Source organism: Scatophagus argus, chromosome 3 (genome assembly GCF_020382885.2).
Source record: "Scatophagus argus isolate fScaArg1 chromosome 3, fScaArg1.pri, whole genome shotgun sequence".
In the NCBI taxonomy this organism is placed as follows: domain Eukaryota; kingdom Metazoa; phylum Chordata; class Actinopteri; family Scatophagidae; genus Scatophagus; species Scatophagus argus.
The window spans coordinates 19554310-19573764 of NC_058495.1; the positions used below are offsets into that span (position 1 = coordinate 19554310).

General features: G+C 40.8%; 1 protein-coding gene across 2 annotated transcripts in view; it reads left to right on the forward strand.

Moving 5' to 3' along the window:
- tafa4b (TAFA chemokine like family member 4b) overlaps positions 1-19148 on the forward strand; it is a 38186-nt gene extending 19038 nt beyond the window's left edge. For both annotated transcript variants that reach the window (XM_046384546.1, XM_046384547.1), the window contains exons 4-6: positions 6376-6531; positions 15798-15922; positions 18122-19148. In XM_046384546.1, coding sequence (XP_046240502.1) covers positions 6376-6531; positions 15798-15922; positions 18122-18133 — 293 coding nt within the window. In that variant the 3' untranslated portion in view covers positions 18134-19148. The remainder of the gene's footprint in view (positions 1-6375; positions 6532-15797; positions 15923-18121) is intronic.
- The last annotated feature ends 307 nt before the right edge of the window (positions 19149-19455 follow it).

Consider the following 19455-nt stretch of genomic DNA (forward strand, 5'->3'; position numbering starts at 1 on the left):
AGTTATATGTCAAATTCCCAGAGATCCCTTTCTTCATGAATTCATGGAGCATTAATGGGACCCTGTGTGCTCTCTTTGGCTCAAGAAAGTACACAGCGCACGTGGAAAAAAGACTTGTGGCAAGGCTACAGCCATACTCATTATGTGTATGTGCACAAGGGTGCTTGTTCTAGACACAACTGTTTGCATGTGTTTTCACGTGGGTTTACTCACCGTGTCCTCATCTGGGCTGCTTAGAAGATGTCTCTTTAAAAAAATAGCTCTGACAAGGACTTCGAGGGCAGGTTTTATTGGGGAAAGATTTGTTGTGCTGGAGTACTCAGCCGTACGAGCGACCTGTTATGACAATTAGCATAAAACCTGTGGGCCTGCTTAATACTGATAATGTCAGGAGGATTGATGGGCTGTGTAGGATCAGGGTGAGGAGGAGATGCGGCGAGTGAGGAAGAGGAGAGGTAAGAGGGCAAATAAAAAAAGACAAGAGGCAGTGTTGTAAATAATAAAATAAAGCACCATTTGGAGATTCAGAAAGTAGGTGTAATATGTAATTATGCTGATTTGTTGTAGAGGATGTGGGGAGATATTTGACATGGTTTCCCATCTTGTTCCACACCACTGATCACTGTAATCTTGCTCTCTTGAAACTTACCTGCATGTCCCTACAGAGATGTACAGTTTGTACCTTCTACATTGACTCTGGCACCTCCGACAGATTTACGAGATATCTTGCCTTTCATAGCAGTGGACATGCTTGTCAAGGTATTGACAGGGGAAAGACACAGCTTTTTGATAAATTGCACAATGCTCCCGCTTGCCTGTGTCTGTCAGACTACATCAATCGCCTGACTAACCCATCAGTTCAAGGTGGCTTGGTTTGTTGGCTGCCCAGCTACTGTTGCCAGCCCCCTCACCTTCTCACCCCCCTCCCTCGCCTCCCATCCCACCTCCTTTTGCCTGCCGTGGGAATAGAAGCATTTAGCCATGCTTGAGAAGTCTTTTCATCTCTGCGTGTGCTGGGCTCTATTACATTGAGATGGCCATAACAGAATGGTTTAAAGGCAACATTGAGACATTAGATACACTGTTATTATGTGTATATAGCTGGAGGGTGACCGCTCAACACATGAATCTTAAGCAGATGAGGGGTGAGAGGGAACAGCACTCTAAAAAGGGGCTGGTAGAGGGAGGGCAAAACTGAAAAGGCTCACACTTCAGCTGTAGTACTTCAATCGGCACTCCAGACTGCACTTTTCTGATGTCTTGGATTTGTCTTGGTTTTGTAATTTTTTGATTCAGACTTACTGGTTTTGACCACTGCAAGATATTGAAGGGACTTCATGTTGTTCTTTTCTGGAACCCTAAATGTCTTCTGAAAATTCACTTTCAAAAAAATCATACTTTTGCTGTCTGACAGCTATTTTTGTAGGATAATATGGCTGCTCCGATCATGAAACATTTATGAGCAATCTGTTCTAAATGGAACAAGCCATCATCAAAAATCAAAAATTCATAGTTGAGTCATAATTAACCATGTTTGTAGTTTGACGTGTCCTGTCAATAGATTTTGGACTGTTTCTGTGGGAATTTTTTGCCCAGTTGTGCAGTAGAGTTATAGTGTTGTCAGGCTCTGATGCTTTTCAGGCTCTGATGGTTTGCAGTCCCATTCCAGTTCATCCCAAAGGTGTTGATGGGGTTGAGGTCAGAGCTCTGCGCGGGTCAATCAAGTTCTTCCACGCCAAACTCATCCAACCATGTCTTTATGGACCTTGCACAGTCATGCTGAAATAGAAAAGGGTCTTCCTCAAACTGTTGCCACAAAGTTGGAAGCATAGCATTGTCCAAAGTGTCTTGGTATTAAGAACCCCTGAAAAACAAACCCATACATACGAATACTTTTGTCTATATAGAGTAGGTTGGTCTGTTCATATAGGTTTATCTGTCTGTTCGTTGACCCACCACTTTGGAAAAGCTAAACATCACCATGTTAGCACTGTGTTGTTAGCATGCAGAGGTTAGCATTCAGGAGACCATATAGTCGATAATGCGGAAGTAGCTCGTAGGCGCCAAGTCCAATCAAATTGAATACAAAATGCTCCTGCCTCATCTGTGTTTTGTAATTCACCACAACCAAAACATACAGATATGTTTATTATGCACAGGCGTTATGTAGCTTGTGTTATGAGATTGCTGAAAGATTGTTTAAGACAAGAAATTGCTTTAAACCTCTTGATCCTGGACAACAAGAGTGGGTGGTTTGAGTTTATTTCTCTCACATTAAATAGATTTGGCTGTAAACTCTTTATGGCTCTAACCTCTGTTGATTGATTACATACCTTGGATGCTCAAGGGTACAATTCATAGCGTTCCTGCTTCTTCAAAGACCCACAGCTCTGCTTCCAAACAGACCCACACTTACAAGCTCAAAAACACGATTTAAACATACACTAAGTTTATGCACGTATTGGAGCGTCCATCTACTTTCAAGTTCTCAAGCTGTAACATATTGGATTTTTTGTAAACTTCTAAGATTAAAGACATCAATATTTTGAGATATGATGCGATACATGTGTTGGCTGTAGCTCATTGCAGTCCTGAAAAAATTAATTTGCTAGGTCTTTCAGATGCACACTCATTTCATGTCTGCGCTCACACAAAGCAACTGGCCGCAAGCACAGCAAAATGGAGAATAAAAATCATTTCAGCTTTCTTTTGCAGCTCTCCTTTTTATCGCTGCTCATGATTTCCTTTAACTTTTCAGGCTGATATAAATCTCACTGAAGTAAAATTCTTTCTTAAGTTGTCAGAATATTTGGCAGACTGCAAAAAGAACCACACATTTTACTCATCATTTTATTCCAGTTAATGGTAGTTTGTGATGAAGGTCATCTGAAACAGCAGCATCTGAAACACACTGAAGTTGTTTTGAGTGTCCCTTTGAACTGACCATGAAGGAAAGGTTTCTAAAATATTTGTAAGGGGAGCACCTTGTCTCTCTTTTCTCATTAAGCTGCAAATGAAAACTGCAAGAAAACCCAACAAAGGTCCCCCAACTCATCTTCTCTGAAAAACAGAAATCACTTTCAGATATAAGCATAATAATATAAGGAGATTTAAACTAACCTTCAAAGCTGGACAAACGTATAAAATAAATATACACTATATAGACAAAAGTATCCAGGCACACCTCTTTATGGGGTTGTTCTTCAGGGGTTGAGCTCGGCCCCTTGCTTCCAGTGAAGTGAAATCTTAATGCTTCAACATACCAAGACATTTTGGACAATGCTATGCTTACTTTGTGGCAACAGTTTGGGGAAGGCCCTGTTCTTTTCCAGCATGACTCTGTCCCAGTCCATAAAGGCATGGCTGGATGAGCTTGGTATGGAAGAACGGAACAGAGATTGTGAGCCAGGCCTTTTCCAGGTCCAACATTAGTGCCTGACCTCACCATTGCTCTACTGCATGAATGAGCAAAAATTCTCACAGAAACACTCCAAAATCTTGTGGAAAGCCTTCCCAGAAGCTGTTATAGCTGCAAAGCTGTCTATGTCTATGTTGGTGTAATGATCAGGTGTCCTAATACTTTTGTCTGTGTATTGTCAATGACGTTCAAGTGGGTTTATCTTCCTCTGCCCACACTCATCCTCAAAGCTGTACAGTTTTAAAATACAAACAGTCTTGGCTGATGTAGGCAATAAAGCGAGGAGACCTGTGAACCTTCTGACCTCATTATGCCGACAGGAGGCTTTGTTCTCTCTGCTGTCTGCAACAAGACTTCTCCTCCTCCTGTGTGACTGCCTCTGTCCCCCTCTTTGTTTCTCACTAACAAGCAGCTTTTTTCTGAGATGAGGCCAGCCCATTGACCAGTCTTAACCAGCCATCGCTTTGTGCTAACAGAGAATTAATTCTGAGTACAGTGTAAGATAATGAGGGCACACATCTGATTAAAACAAAGACTGTTTGACTGTGTTTGATTTAGATTTTCTTTTTTTTTTTAAACATAATTTCTCTGTGATTATTACTGGTGTAATTAAGGCTGCACTGATAACCCTTGTCCCATTGAGTTCTGTTCTGTTTTACTATATTCCAGGTTTTTATCAGTAGATATAGGCTATATGTTTTTGCTTGCGTGTGTGTGTGTGTGTGTGTGTGTGTGTGTGCATGTGGGGGTAATCCAGCAGCTGCTCTGGCCTCAGGAGAGCCTGAGACAGAGGAGTGAGGGAAATGAAAGTGGAGGGATGATAGCGTAGGGGTGCCCTCAGAGAGCCTGGGATCATTGATGGGGCTCTCTGGAGAAGTGAACAAACAAACTTTAAATCAGAAAGGATGAGAGGGGCCATGGCCTGCAGAAATGGAACCCTCTACAGAGTGTGTGTGCGTGCTTCGTGCATGCTCATGCTTGTGTGTTTGCAGCTGTGTGTGTGTGTGCACTTTTGTGTCTGCCTACAAAGCTCATTGAGCTGAGCATGAAAGTTTTGGAGTCTGGCTAAGTCACGTACATAAATGAAATCTGGGCTTACGGTACAGTATAACGAAGGTTTTTCCAGGGCTGTAAAGAGGCTTATAGGTAGTAATGTCGCCAGGAGGGTTTGCTGTGCTTGGGAAAACGGTGCCAGACACTCTCAGGAGTGCACAACAAGCTTTGAGAGCAGAGATAAGGTGGCTGGAATCTGTTCAGAAACCATAACCAAAGATTAGATACACTAAGACTTTTGCCCAACATTTGTTGTTGGCACATTTTCCTTTTAGGTGGCAACAAAACCCTCCTCCTTAGAGATTGAAAATTTGAATGTGCTGAGTGAAATGTAACATCGGCATAGACATTGTACACTCCACGCTTCTGAACGTCAACATGCAATGTAAGCCTATTCACACGTTATCCTCAGAGCGTCCTCGTGCTGTTGGACTGCATGTGAACAGACCGGACGCCATCAGAGAGACTCTCCCCGCAAGTTCTTTTGATTGCTAAGAAGCCATATATCTTAAAGCACAAGGAGTCTAGTCTGTATAACAAAAGATATTTCCCTTAGGAGGAGTGAGGGTGAGAAAAGCACAGATTATTTGAACAATTTGATTGAACAGAAATAATTCTAATTAAAAGCATATTGTTTCAGTAACATCACACAGACACACACAGGAGGACATAAAGACATATTTTGCCATCAGGCAGAGAGCTTTGCGTTAAAATTTACTTTAAGTTAAGTGTGCCCTTCTGTCCCATTTCTGTCAAGACAACGTTATAATTAAGCAGACCAGGGTCCCCAGGGACACGTGAAGATAATCAAGGGAGATTAGACGCTGTTTGCGTGTTGAAGGTGTCAGGTGAAAAGCAATTATTCTTTCAGGATCACAAGCACAGACACACAAACGCAGAGAAGCCAGCACATACACAAAGAGACAGAAAACATTCGGCGTGTGTGAATGCAGCGCCACACACACACACACAAACACAAAACCCATAAGTCCTAATAGCTGGCTGCTCGACCACACGACTCCCTCATAAAATGTGAAGATCAAGTGGTTCGTTATGCCTGAAAGAATCCCAGAGAAATTATTATTTTTTCAACATTTTCTCCTTTGTTTGTGTTTTTTTTCCTTCTGCACACAATTACAAAAACAATGACACCTCTGTGTGTAAGTTAATGAGGGCACTGAGCTGAGAATAAAAGCAAAGCATCACTGAAGAGTATGAGACTGGAATAACTAGAGGAGTTTATACAAAAGTAAATAATTCAGGAGATTTGTTTAATCTTCAGGGAAACTGTTGCAGAGTACACGTGATTGGTCTTTTCAGCAACCATTTACTAGAATTTAAACGTAATGATTAATCGGTTTAGCCAATTAATTGATGCCGAGTGAATGCTTTATGATATCGTTGGAACTCCGATAGTGGCTGATGGATGCACAGTCTCCAACTTCTTAACTAGAATTACTAACTTTGAGGGAAAGTAAATGCTAAAAAAATCTCTCACACCTTTTTATGGTTTTATGGTTTAATCAGTTGTGTATTTATTTATTCATTACTTTGAGTTGAGTGTTCAGTGATCCAGATGTATTTGTTTGTTTAGGTCTTTATTATTTTGAGTTAGCTATTCAGTCTAATAAATAAATTCAACGATTATTCAGTTCTGACGGCATGAGTTTTGTTTTTTTGTGGAGGGTGGGTTGATATCGGTTGATTAATCTGCTTTTTCCAGCAGTAAGCTATTGTTATTTTGTTGGCCTTTGCAAATCCACTGTCGATCAGCCTCTACATTAAACTGCACCTTTTTGGAGCAAGAACCCTTCAAAACACAAATAGCCTTGTGTAAAAGTTGATGATTTTCAAATAATCCCACATCCTCTTGTCTTTTCTCTCTCTCTCTCTCTCTCTCTCAGTCTCATACCAGGTGAAGCAGGGGACGTGCGAGGTGGTGGCCATCCATCGCTGCTGTAATAAGAATAAGATTGAGGAGCGTTCTCAAACCGTCAAGTGTTCCTGTTTCCCCGGGCAGGTTGCTGGCACCACCAGAGCCAGACCCTCCTGTGTGGAAGGTAAAAACTCAAAACCTGGTGTGTTTGTGAGAGAGAGAATGTGTGTGTGTGTGAATACTGTATTTGCACTGCAATCCCGACCATTCCAAGTAGGTGCAAATGTGTTTGTGTATGTGTGAGAGGAAGATGCTACAGCATCATCCTATACTGAAAATATACTGCTAAATACTTTCAGTATTTTGAAGAAAAACTTTTGTCTCTCCTACATGACTTTGACTCTGCTGGCTGCTTATTGAGCAACCTCCTAATGTCATTCTGGTTATAAGAGTCCGTGTAGCAGTTCCACCTCCTGCTTCACCTGCAGCTGCACGAACTGCTTGAAACCAAAACTTTTCTTTAAATTTACCCTCAACTAGCAGTTAAATATAAACTATATTCTGCATGAACCTGTTTCAGCACACACTACAATGAAGCCACACAGTTTGAGAACATTTGAGATGTCATGTCTTATCATTTTATATGTGTTTCCACACAGTTCTGCAGCAATTCTGCCAAACCTTGGGACCATGTTTAGAATTTGAAATGATGTTTTGGATGTTTGGACAGTGCTTGGCTGCACAATATGTATTAGTAATGACTGACACGTTGCTGAATCTGACAGGGTCAAAGAGGATAAAAATGTTTTTAGTCACATTGCATCTCTGAAGTTCCTACATAAAAACTAAAATAAATTATTACCAGATTCATTTTAAGATATTTGCCACATAAATAAAAAATAGGTTCACTGCAGAAATAATCAACAGATTGCACTTTATTTTAAATTGCTGCCAGATTGGATTCGGTGTGAAAACTGATTTTTTAAGGCACAACAAAGAGAAAGAAACTCCTCTTCTGGCACAAACAGAGCTAAACCTTTTAAAGCTGGTTGAAAACATAAAAAGCTGATGGAAAAGTGACATCCGGCCTTTCTATCCTTCTTAGCAAAGCCACACAATAAAGTAACAGACAAGGGGTGAGACAGGCAGAGGATTAGCAAAAAAGACAGAAACAATCAAAAGTTATCTGAAATTCAGACCATGAAAATGTCCACCATGTCTTACCGTGGTACCATATGATTACCTTTGCTTATGGTAATCAGTTAATTTGAAATTTATTATTGTCCGAAAGAGATCACGCAACATGTAAAGTAATGGAAGCCACTAATGCAGGTAATGGAAGCCAAACCATCAGTGTTTCCTTGGCTTCTAATGCTGTATGAGAAAATAAATGACAGCTGCCAGCCGAGACTGCCTCAGCTTAAAGACTGTAAATTTACCCTGCAGTATAGAAGACACAACTTTATTTGGGACACCATTTCGTTCCACATCTATTCGGGCCACTTGAGGACATGACAGATGGTGTGAAAGAAAGTGTTTTTCGGTGAAGAATGAAAAAGAATTTAGAACAAGAATTTTGAGGGGGAAAAAAAGAGGTGTAAAATCACAACGTCAAATAGAGCAAATTAAAAATCCATGGAATTCTGCTCAGACAGCTTGCACTGATGCGTATAAGTGTGGCCACGCTTGTTAATGTGCGCCCTGTATGTGGGAACGTAGTGGTGATAGACAGATGAAAGCTGCAGCTGCGTTTTCATTGTCCGATCTACGAGCTCCTGCCCAGCGAGAAACAAGCAGTGTCACTGACCCCTATCATCCACAGACGCTCAGCTGAGATCACAGACACACACACGGTGTCAGCCAACCTGATCCAATCACGCTGTATTACAGGAAGTTACATGGTCGTCTCATATGTGAGTGGAGCCAGCGAATCTCCGAAGGTCGCAGGTTATTCACACTGTTTAAGTCAGCTAGGCGGGTGTGTGTGTGTGGTTTATCAGACCCACATGACTGATAAACCAACAGACTTTGATGAGATGTGATTTATTTTCTCAGATACTCATATCTACAGGTTTTGATTAATTTATTCCCTATGAAAACAGAGTATTAACACATTATCACCATAATACGGAAAAAAAGGTGGGGGCGAAAACAGACAAAAAAACACCTTATTCACTTTGCCCTGGCCAGGACTTCCTGCAGCAGGCCAGCTCTCAGTCAACCAAGACTGTAGTGCTTCAGTTATCCATATAGTAGGGTAAATGAAACTTATTTAGCTTTGTAAATAAATCACTGCACTATTTTTTTCTGTTCTTCATGCCCTATTAAAACCCAAAATGTAGAAGAGCATTAACACCTCTCTTTCTCGCAGAACTTGGCCTCAGAACATTTGATGGTGACAGGCAAACCGTTGTTGTGACAACAAAAATAAGTGCTGAACAAATACATTGCATATTAATATGGTTTTCCATTCACACACAAAAACATTTGGTCAGTATGTGGTCAGTTACTCTCTATATACCTGTATGCAGAATATAAAATCTCTTGTATATGAACCATGTTTTACAGCTGGACTCTCTGAGATTCCAAACAGAATTAAAAGCTTATTTTTCTGTTGTTTATAAGAGCAATTCTCATCCATGAAAAGTAAAGAAGTATAAAGCTGATAAAACAATATTATATATAATATATTGTGCTGTAGATGTTCGTCCAGTGTCCAGGACCCCAAACACAACATTAGGGCAACTACTTTTATTATTATGAACGATTATTTATTCTTGTTTTTGATTTGCAGCCTAATTGACACACTTTTGCTTGCTTCCTGTGCAGCATGCATGAGCTTCAAGTGTCCAAACTCCTTCCATGTTTAGTAATCAGAACTGTCCACAGAGCGCCTGACTCACCACATCCATCCGGCATGTTGCTATTCCTGCATGTGGCCAGTAGACGGAGCTTTTCTCATTCAAATATCTCCCACACAAACACACCCTCTACTTCATTTCAGCACTATTTTCACCCAATAAGAAAAGTAGATTTGTTGTTTAACCTCTTTGATGAGTTCCTAGATGGGAACGATCGTTTGATAATGATAAAATCAGGCAACCATAGCAAAGATGATTGGCTTTGTAATGAAAGCTGGGATAAATAAGGAACCACGTGAAACCTTTCAGAACAGGCCCTGATGCTTTGCTTTTGTTTGTTCACTTTTCTTTAAAGGATCGGTGTAGTTTGCTGAGAGTGAGGAATGAAGATGATGAGAAGATAATAGACCGACAGTTATTCTCGTGTTGCTAAAAAGTCATTCAGTGATAAATTCTTTTTCATGGTCTTAATCACCCTTTTCTTTCTTTTTCTCCCTCAGCAAATGCCACACAAGCATGCACACAAACAGCTTAGTTCCTCCATCGCGGTAGTCATGAGCTCTTTAATTTCCTATTCACATCTCACCTCCCTGTGTCCCCACATCTCACCTCTAAATCCATTGCTCAGCAGCATTTATCTCATGAGTCACGTTTGACCTCTGGGTTCACAGTTACAAAAGATCTCACCTCAGCCAACACTGTCTGACGCACACAAACACACATCCATGCAGGCTACTCTCACCTTTTAGGCTTGAGCGCTGATGGAAAAAGACAAACCCTCTCTCAGCAGCCAGGCCTTGTTGAAAAGCCACAGTGTAAATGGAGTTACATTATTGATGCTGGCTGGAAGAGGACTAAATGGCAGCAGGTCCCATCACTGGCTGCTGTGCATTGGGGCCCATTGCTGTCAGTCTAAAATTTTCAAATGAATCCCATTCTTCAAAATATTGAGTTTTTAATTAATTGTGTACTATTGTCACTTAGGTTTAGATACTGTAAATAGTAAGGTTGTTTGAAAAGTCTAGACCCGAGTGTTTCTGGTGGTAGAGTTGATGATATCTAATAAATGCAAGTTGTGTATTGTTAAGAATACTCTTCAGGAGAAATGTTCTGGGTCCATGTGTGTGTTTGTGTCTCAAAGATTTCAAATTTTGGGGAACAAACCAGCCTGTACAAGCAGAGACAAAATGTGTGTCCACTGCTTTGTTTTACTGCAGCAGCATTCAGGATAAATAAAATGTCTCAATTGGGTTCTGCCAAGTTTAGTTAAGCTCACAGGGTTAGTTTGGAGTGTGATGGGGATACCTCGGGGAGGGAATGTAAATCTGTGCAATGTCCAGAAAGAAAGCTACCCTCACCTCAGTATGTGTGTTACTGCTCACTGTAGTGCACATGTGCTGTGTAGTTGAGGAAATCCTCACATTCTACATCAATGTTATTATCGATACAACAATATACAAAATACCATTAGATGCTCTTATTACTTTCAGAGTTTAAAATCATCCAATTAATTACTGTGTGAGGAGCAGTTTAATGTTGTAGATGACACGTGCTGAGCTAAATGGAACCACTTTATATTCGGCTCGATCTCTGAACCTTTAGCAGTGTGTATTGATTATGACTCTTTATGCTTTTATTTGGACCGTAACTAGGGGCGTTAAAGGCAGGCAGCACAGACACCTGATCAAAACACCGGGTGAATGGATTTAGTTTGGTGTGCGATTTGTTGAATTCAGCCCCAAAAAACCTGCATTTCATTGCTGTGCTAAGAAATCTAGTTTAGTGTATCAGCACACATCAACCTGCTGTTGTTTACTGTAATATCTGCTCCATAATGCCACGCTTTTGTCATTTTCTCCATGTAACTGTTCACCGCATATAATCTTCTTCTGACTGTTTTTCCACTGCACTTTCCACTAGTGTTTACTCGTCATGCATACCTGGATGTGCTGGCATGGCTGTGTGAGCTGCGGCAAGAGAGATACAGTGTGTTAGTAAATCATTGTAGAAAGAGATGGATGCCTCTCTCCAACTGCTTCTGCACTCCAGGATCACTGAGTGGAACACTTACAATGCCTCGGGGTATCCATACCTCTGGGTCCATCCCCAACTTCTTGTGTGTGTGTGTGTTTGTGTTTGTGTGTGTATGTGATGAAGGTACATCATATTCCCGTTAAATATTAATGACCTGGGAGCAAGGGGCACAGGACTGCTTGTGATTGTGCTTTTACGCTTGACACTTTCTGCACAGTGGGGGCTGCATACTCGTGCACACGCAAAACACACAAAGGCGCCTACGTGTGCACGACAGGCACGCGGACACACGTTAATGCACATACACACAGATGCAAAGTAAAAGTAAACTCCCTTTTGCTGTTTGTTTTTCTGCACTGAGTGAGCTCCGGCGGTGCCTTTGTAAAGTATTCATGGGCAAACGCTCTGCACCTGAGTGCACATATTGTATTAGTGTGTTCTGCCTTACATCAAACACGCTGCATTTGAATGAGACAATGGGATATGTAGTCAGTGAATTAGGTTTATATCAAAGGTTAATAAATTATTATTTATCATGTGACTTGAATGACTTGAGATGAAGGGGTTACAGGTGGAGGAAGTCCTTCTGAGCATGCGTAATTGGGGACGTATTCAATTTCACCGCATGACATACGTTTTCCACGTCTTTGTTGGATGGTAGATAAGGTTGGCAGATCTGACATCACATTGCCTTCCTTACTTGGTTCTAAAAAGAACTGATAGATGGAATGTTCTAATTAATAATCTTGAATAAATTACATAAAGCACACTGAGGCATTGTGATTTGTGATTTTGGGGTTTAAAAATAAAATTGACTTTGTGTGAAATATGCCAGCTTAATTTACACTTGTTTTCTGAGTTCCTACTATAGAAGCTCAAGGTGTAAAGTTGTTTATTGTGTTTATTTTACCTGTATGTGCAGAAGTTGGAAGCTTTTGCTTGGAGGCGGGGGCGACGACTAGTGTTTCCTATTAGCATGCTGAGACTGCGAGTTGTGTTCTACCTCTACCGCATGTGTTAATTGAGCATTAACAAGGCAATGCATACATAATGCATGCAGGCTTATATTTGGTCACAGGAGTCAGAACATCAATTATGAGTTCACGTAAAGACACAGGACAAACATGTGGATGAGGAGGCCTGCAATTTCAACTTTGTCCACTTGATGTCACAAACATTACAATGACAATTCAGACGGCGTTGCAGGAAGAAACGAACATGATGTATGGGGTGAATGCTCATACAGCTGGCATATGTGCTCACACTCTCTCTCTGTTTCTCTCTCTCTCTCTCTCTCTCTCTCACACACACACACACACACACTCAAGCAAAAAACAAAATTCTATAACCCCTGTGGGCCTAAGAATGAGTGACATTTATCAGGTGTGTGTTAGACTGATGTGCTGTGATCTGTGGTAGGAGAGACAGAGCTGTAGGCGTCCCCGTAGCGTGAAACCCCCACAGACCTTATTTAGAGAACCCCAGAGACAAAGCGAGAACCCGGGGAATAACATATCCCCAGTCCTTTGTGTTGTCTAATCACCTGCACCTTAAGCAAAGCGCTGTCTAGACGTTTGCCCTCAGCCGAGACTGCGCCTGAAAGTTTGAGAGAAAGCTTAAAGGGGAGCCATTTTTGGTGCAGATTCCATTGTAAAGAGCTGAGAACAACTGTGATGAAATGTATGCCTGAGATGTAAATCATATTTAATTAGCATATATGCGCCTTTGTGACTCTTAATGAGGCAAGTATACAATTGAAGTAGGAAGGCTGAGAGATACTCAGTGTGTTAAACTTGTTTTTCCTAGAGAATTTGCATCTTCTTTCTATTTCAAGTGCTTGCCAGCACACTTGTCAAATATTCAAATGAAAAAATTACAGCCAGGTAAATGTGGGGAAAATAAAGCAGTCAATTTCAAATTAGCTCAGTCATTTAAAAAAAATCACAGCTCATACTGCTTTTCAAGTATTATCTGCTCTCTGAGACATGGTGAATACATGTGAATAATGAACGACTTGTGAATGTGAGTATTGATGGGGCGATGAAGTAAATGGATGCATGAGTAGTTCAACATTGTAGGAAATATGCTTATTTGATTTTTTAATTTTTTTTCTGGCGGTTAGATTAGGAAATTAATATCATTCTCATGTTTATAAAGCAAATGTGACGCTACAACCAGCAGCTTCTTGGCATACAGTAGCTTACCATAAAGACTGGAAACAATGGGGAACGGACTCTGAGTAAAGTTAAACAAAACACACCTCCCAGCACCTCTGAAGCTCATTAAAGAGCACATGACATCTTAAAGTGTAAAAATGACAAACTGTGCTCTAGAGGGGATTATGTGTTGGGCTTGAAATCGCAACTTCTCATTTTCACACTTTTGTTTTTGTATGGATTACAAGATAAGACTTTAACAAGAGTAGTTGTACCCATATGACACAGCACGAACAGCACAAAGATTTCCAAATGTTGACATGCTGTGCTTTCAGAGACAGTCATGCATAAAGAGACTTTTTTTAAGGCACCTACTGTGAACAGGGCTTAGAAGAAACTGTGGTCCCAGAGGTGATGATCTCAGAAGTACTTCTGTAATCTTTTCATCACTGACCTGTTACGACCAGTGTGCAAAGTGCTGTCCAACATGTGAACTATCCATGACATCACAGGCCTTGTACCAGACCATCACAGGCCTGTTAATTTTCTAACTTTGACAGGTAGGTGCTGGTGTGTCATACCTGCCCCGCCCTCCCAGTATGGCGTGAGATAAGCTGCAGGGGATCTTAACACCGTAATGGCACTCAGAGGCCATGCCCATTAGCACTAAATAACAGTCTTGCAGTGCAAAGCGCTGTCGTCGGCACCATAATGGCCACATTAACGAGCATTACACAGCCATTGGTTTTTAGAATTGCTTGCTGCCCCTGTGCCCATGTTTCATAACACTGTGTTCAACATTACGCCCCACGATAACTGGGAGGTTGTTTTTTTTTTTTTTTTGTTTCTTTTTTCAGTGACTTGGAAACTTGGCGTCGGCTTTCTTCTTCTCCCTATGTGTCTTCCCATGTCTGTCGTTGCATTTGTGCTGCCTATTTTCCAGTTCATTACTCACCTTCTCTCTGTTCCCGTTGTTTAATCTGCTCTGCTCTCTTTTGGACTTTGTGATAGTCATCCTCAAACAGCCTCTCTGCCTCTCCCAGTTCCCCTTGCCGCTCAATTCCACACTACAAAGATGGGTTTTTTTTTCCCGAGAACACCTATTGTTTAGCGTCGTCTACCTCCCCCTCTCCCCCTTCTTTCTCTCTGCCACAGTGTTTTCCTCTTAAATGATGGCTGAGAGGATTTGTCTTTTGTGTTATGCAGATGAAAGCCCCTTCTTCCTGCCCAATGCCACCTCATTTCAAACAATAGTCACAGGAGATCAAAATTAATTTCTTAAAACCACCAGTCTACCAGATTAATAAAGTTGGAGATGGATGAGCTCTTTTATCTCTCTTTGCCTTGAGACAGAGGGATGGATGGATGAACTGAATTGAGTTATTCTCAGTTGTCGGGCTGTCTTCTGTCTAGACAGTGGGTCAGATTATCTGGAAGATTTGAGTGTCAGCTTCTAAGACATGAGAAAACTTTGGGTTCTGACACTGGATTAACTGTAGATCAGGCTCTTAAGTCCTCAAGCTGTGTTTTATCAATTACACATTGGTATACAGCAAATCGACACTTCATTTTTTCAGAGATATAAATAGGGAACCAGTCCAGGGTGTACCCTCTGTGTTAAACAATAGGAATAATACTCATTGACTCATTGTCTAACTGTGCATTGTGTTTTACTGATTATAGGAAAAAAACAAGAAACAAGTTAGGTGATTCATTTAAATTACAGGAAGTGACTCATATATCTGCACAGATGCAAAAATACAAATTCACTGGGCAGATGCATCTGACTGAATGTGTCCAATGTAGGTGTGTGATGGTGAAATCAGTTGTTGTTTTTCCTCAGTTTCGTCTACTTTAGGTCTTTGGGGTTTTTTTTTCTATCCTGCTGATGCCACACTCAATCGTTCTGTACAAGCTTTAAGATCCCATATTGGGGGATTACATTAATCTGATTAAAATGAAAAAAAGGGGTAACTGCTATACATTTCAGCTCCAGTGAAAATCACAGTAATCATATTACAGATGAAAAAACACATGACTGCTCAGAGATACTGGAGGTTTGAACAGAGTGTTTGTCACAGAGTCTGTTCAGGCTGTTGATTGGACTGCCGTACCAGCAGCAGGATCAGCACCATGGACAGCGACTGTAACGTTTTCACTGTATGCAGCAGGTTATTTTGGTAATTCTGAAATAATAATTCATGTTGGCTGGGAGTTTGAAGGAAATAACAAATGTAGAGTATAACTAACTTACTGAGTTTTGTGTTGGTGATAGTGATGTTTTTGTGATGTTCCCATTCGTGGCTTGTGCGATCAATTCAGTGCTCTTTATGATATTTTAGTGGCCATTTAGTAACTTGCTGTCCTTCTTTTGCCCTAACATCCATTTGCTGCTTCAGCTTCCATCGTAGCCCAGAAGTGGTGGTGCCACATGCAGCCATGTATGGATGGAGAGGAGTGTAAGGTCCTGCCGGACCTGACTGGCTGGTCCTGCAGCACTGGCAACAAAGTCAAAACCACCAAGGTGAGAAGAACTCTCATCTCTGTGTTCATATATACGTGTGCGAGTCCAGATCTGTGTGCATGCCTGTCTTTCTTTCTCTCAGCGTCTAAGACTGTATTTACTGACACTGTGTGTCCATTTTATGCATATGCAATTAGACACGTGCAGCTAATTTCCTTTCATTTGCGGCTTGTGCTGTTTTCTGTGTTTGCACATTATCACCCGCATGTCTATTGAGCCAACTCACATTATTGGAGAGTTCTTTATAACTTCTAATTTGTAATCAACAAAGCATCATGATAGTGTTTGCATCTAAAAGCCCCGAGAGAAACATATGATGATGTCCAGAAAGAATAAACAAAAGTATTACTGTGCGTCTTCCAACATGACTAACATTTGATGTAGCTAGAATTGACTATGATCTTCACTTCAACAGCTTTTATTTTCTAAGGAGCATCTTTCCTCAATTAATGTCTGCAGTTTTTCATGCTGTGCAAGTTTTTTAAAGAAGGATTTCAGAAGTGCTTACCAGCAAATGAAGAATTATCTTACAAATAAAGGTTGTTTGGATCTTCAAGATGCCCACAAATGAGCGTCGTCTGTGCTCTAATTTCAAACATCAATAAAAATTACAAAGAAAATACAGAGCTAATCAACAAAACAAGCCCCTCAGTGAGCCTTATTTGCTAATCTGCTGTAATTATATCTCCTCAGGCAAGGGTGACAGAACAGCTGATGGAGGAAACACAAGAACAATGTACACTGTCTACCCCACACAATTGCTGTGTGGTAGCATGTAAACCGACACTATTCAGATGAGATAAATTGATTTAAATGAGGGTCCTTCATGGCCCTTTGTACAATGTTGATGTGTGAAAGTTAATTTGCGTTACTGATGACTGGGGCATGTGTATGTACGTGCCAGAGTGCGTGTCGTGGGATGCAGCAGGTGCAGTTTATTTACAGGTGAGATGCAAAAAAAGAAACAGTTGCGAGGGAGGCCGCGCAGGCGCCATAAGAGTAATTGCTCGAGAGATGGCATAACAGCACAACATCTGTCGCATTCATTAGAATGCATTATGACTGGAGCCTTCCACAGAGGCTTTACAATTAAGAGTCATAATTAAATTGGTGAGTTGGATAGACTGAGGAACAGAGGCAGTGCTGGGCTCAGTCATAGGCAGTGGAATTAATGACCCTGGACCTAACACCAACTCTGGGACTGATAGGTTCAATTATCCTCATTCTGTTGCATGCTGCCATCTCTTGTCTTCTTTGCCTTTCTCTCTGTTTTGTTTCTCCCACCCTGTCTGACTAGCCAATCAGCTGAGAGAGGAATGAGGAGCCAATGGCTGACTGCATCAGTGGACATTAATTGTGCATTTGCAAGGTGCTTTGGGACCGGTGAGCAGTTACTTGGAGACTCGGTGGCAGATGTCAGTGAGGATAGTTGCAATGAGACATCGATTCCCTGGCAACTGCTTGCACGGCCCTGCCCTCTAAGTCCCTCTGTGTCTCTTTTCTTTATCCTGCATCTTTCTAACCATGATCTCCTTTCTCTACCTCAGTGTCTCATTCACCATGATGATCTGTGTTTGTCCATCTGGTTCACTCCCACACAGCGTAGGTGTTTTGTAGAAGGATGCATAGATTGCCTGACCAAGGCACTGGAACACTGTTTAACAAGGCACAGCGAAGACACCGAACCATGAGACACATATTTTAATATGTCCCATTTCAAATGTTGCTCCTTTTGGTAAAACATTTACAGCATTTTTCAGGTCTAAAACTTTTTTCTTTTTAATATACGAGCATAGCTGCCCCTTATAAATGCACATCAGATGGGGCTCGTTAATGGAAAACAAGAGCTATACATCTTCAATTATATGCCTTCAACTTTCTCTCCAGTTGTATACGAACCATTACAGTTCCAAGACATGTGAAATACAGGAGATTTTAGCAGCCGAGACACTGTTTGTCCCTGAAATCAGCCTGCTAGACTGCAAACAAATGCTTTCAATCCAATGAAAAAGATATAGAGCCAGAAATAGAGAGCAAATGTTTTGATTTGGAATATTCTCCTTTGACCTCTGATTGGATGTTTCAAATGGAAACATTCACTCAACGAGTGTGAAGTAGGAAATGGAGTCACTCTATGTAATTACATGTCTCCGTGACACTGATTCTCTTCTCTTATCTGTGGTATTGTTTCTCCTTTAGGTCACACGATAGCAAGAGAACCGCTGAGCCACTAGGAAACCTGAAACTCTCCATGTGGGAAGGATGGATGACTCACACATATTTACTGTCCGATGGGGAAATTATCAAGGAAAGGATCGCTGTCAGGCTATCCATCACAAAACAATGGGATAAAATGTACACATCACAAACTACGTGCACTTGTCTACATGGAGCCACATGAAAAGCATATACAGTATGCTGGTTGTTGAGATCAACGGCCTACAATCATGGACACCCAGGGTACATCTGGACACAAATGGACTCTTATTTTCCAATAATGGATAAAGTGTGGATTGATCAGTTACATTCACTGATTAAGCATTTTAAAGTATATATTTCAACCAAGCAGTTGTGGATGAGAGTGAGATGTGAACTGAACGCTATGCTTAGAGTGCTGCCGGACTTGCTGTCAACATTTAGAGCTCATACAGGAGACAAATGGAGATAATCTGTGAGAAATGAAAGAGGTAGCAGCTCATAACTAGCAAATAGCAAATTAGCATCAAATTGCTCTTGTGGGTCAAGTCGCCACCATGAAGACTGTTTTGCGGGAGTCATTTTGCAGTTCTCATTAGGAATTGCAGTGTAGGATCATAACAACATATTAAAAATTCATGTAAGATATTTGCACTAGTTGAAAGCGTTTGGGAATGTTTTGTTTTTCTAGATATCTCCCATCTTTTGCTGTGGATTTAACATGAAATTGAAGGTGAGCATTTTGTAAAATGTCTGACACTTGAAGTAGATAAATATATATATATATATATATATCACGCCCCATTATTCCTGAGTAGTTATTGGTTAAAATGTCCCAGATTATTGCGCCTCGCTTACATACAGCTTGATACAATATGAAGTAGCAAAGTGTGATTCATCTGTCTCATTTTTGCCCAGAAACATTTTCAAGCTCAGCCTTCAAAGTAAAATATCTTTGATCTGTTATATTCAGTCTGTGACATCTCTTATGTTAAGTGTTAAAAGGAGGCCCATAAAATGTTCAAATGAGGAGGACAAGTTGTCGTTATGTTGTTATTTCAATTGATTGGGAATGTTTTCTTTTTTCTCTCTCTAAATGCTCAAGTTCTTAATCTTTATAAGCACTGTAAATACAAGACAATTTTATGAATAGGGGTCCTTTTAACCGGTCTTAGCAGGAGATACAATATGTTTTTGTGCACACATTGCACATTGATTGCCTCCACAATCCGCCTCTACATCAATGCTTGAGAGAGATATACTGAAATAATTGCCACTGAAAATGACAGTTCAACTCTTTGCAAATATTTTTTTTCCCTTCAGGGCTTGATCATTAC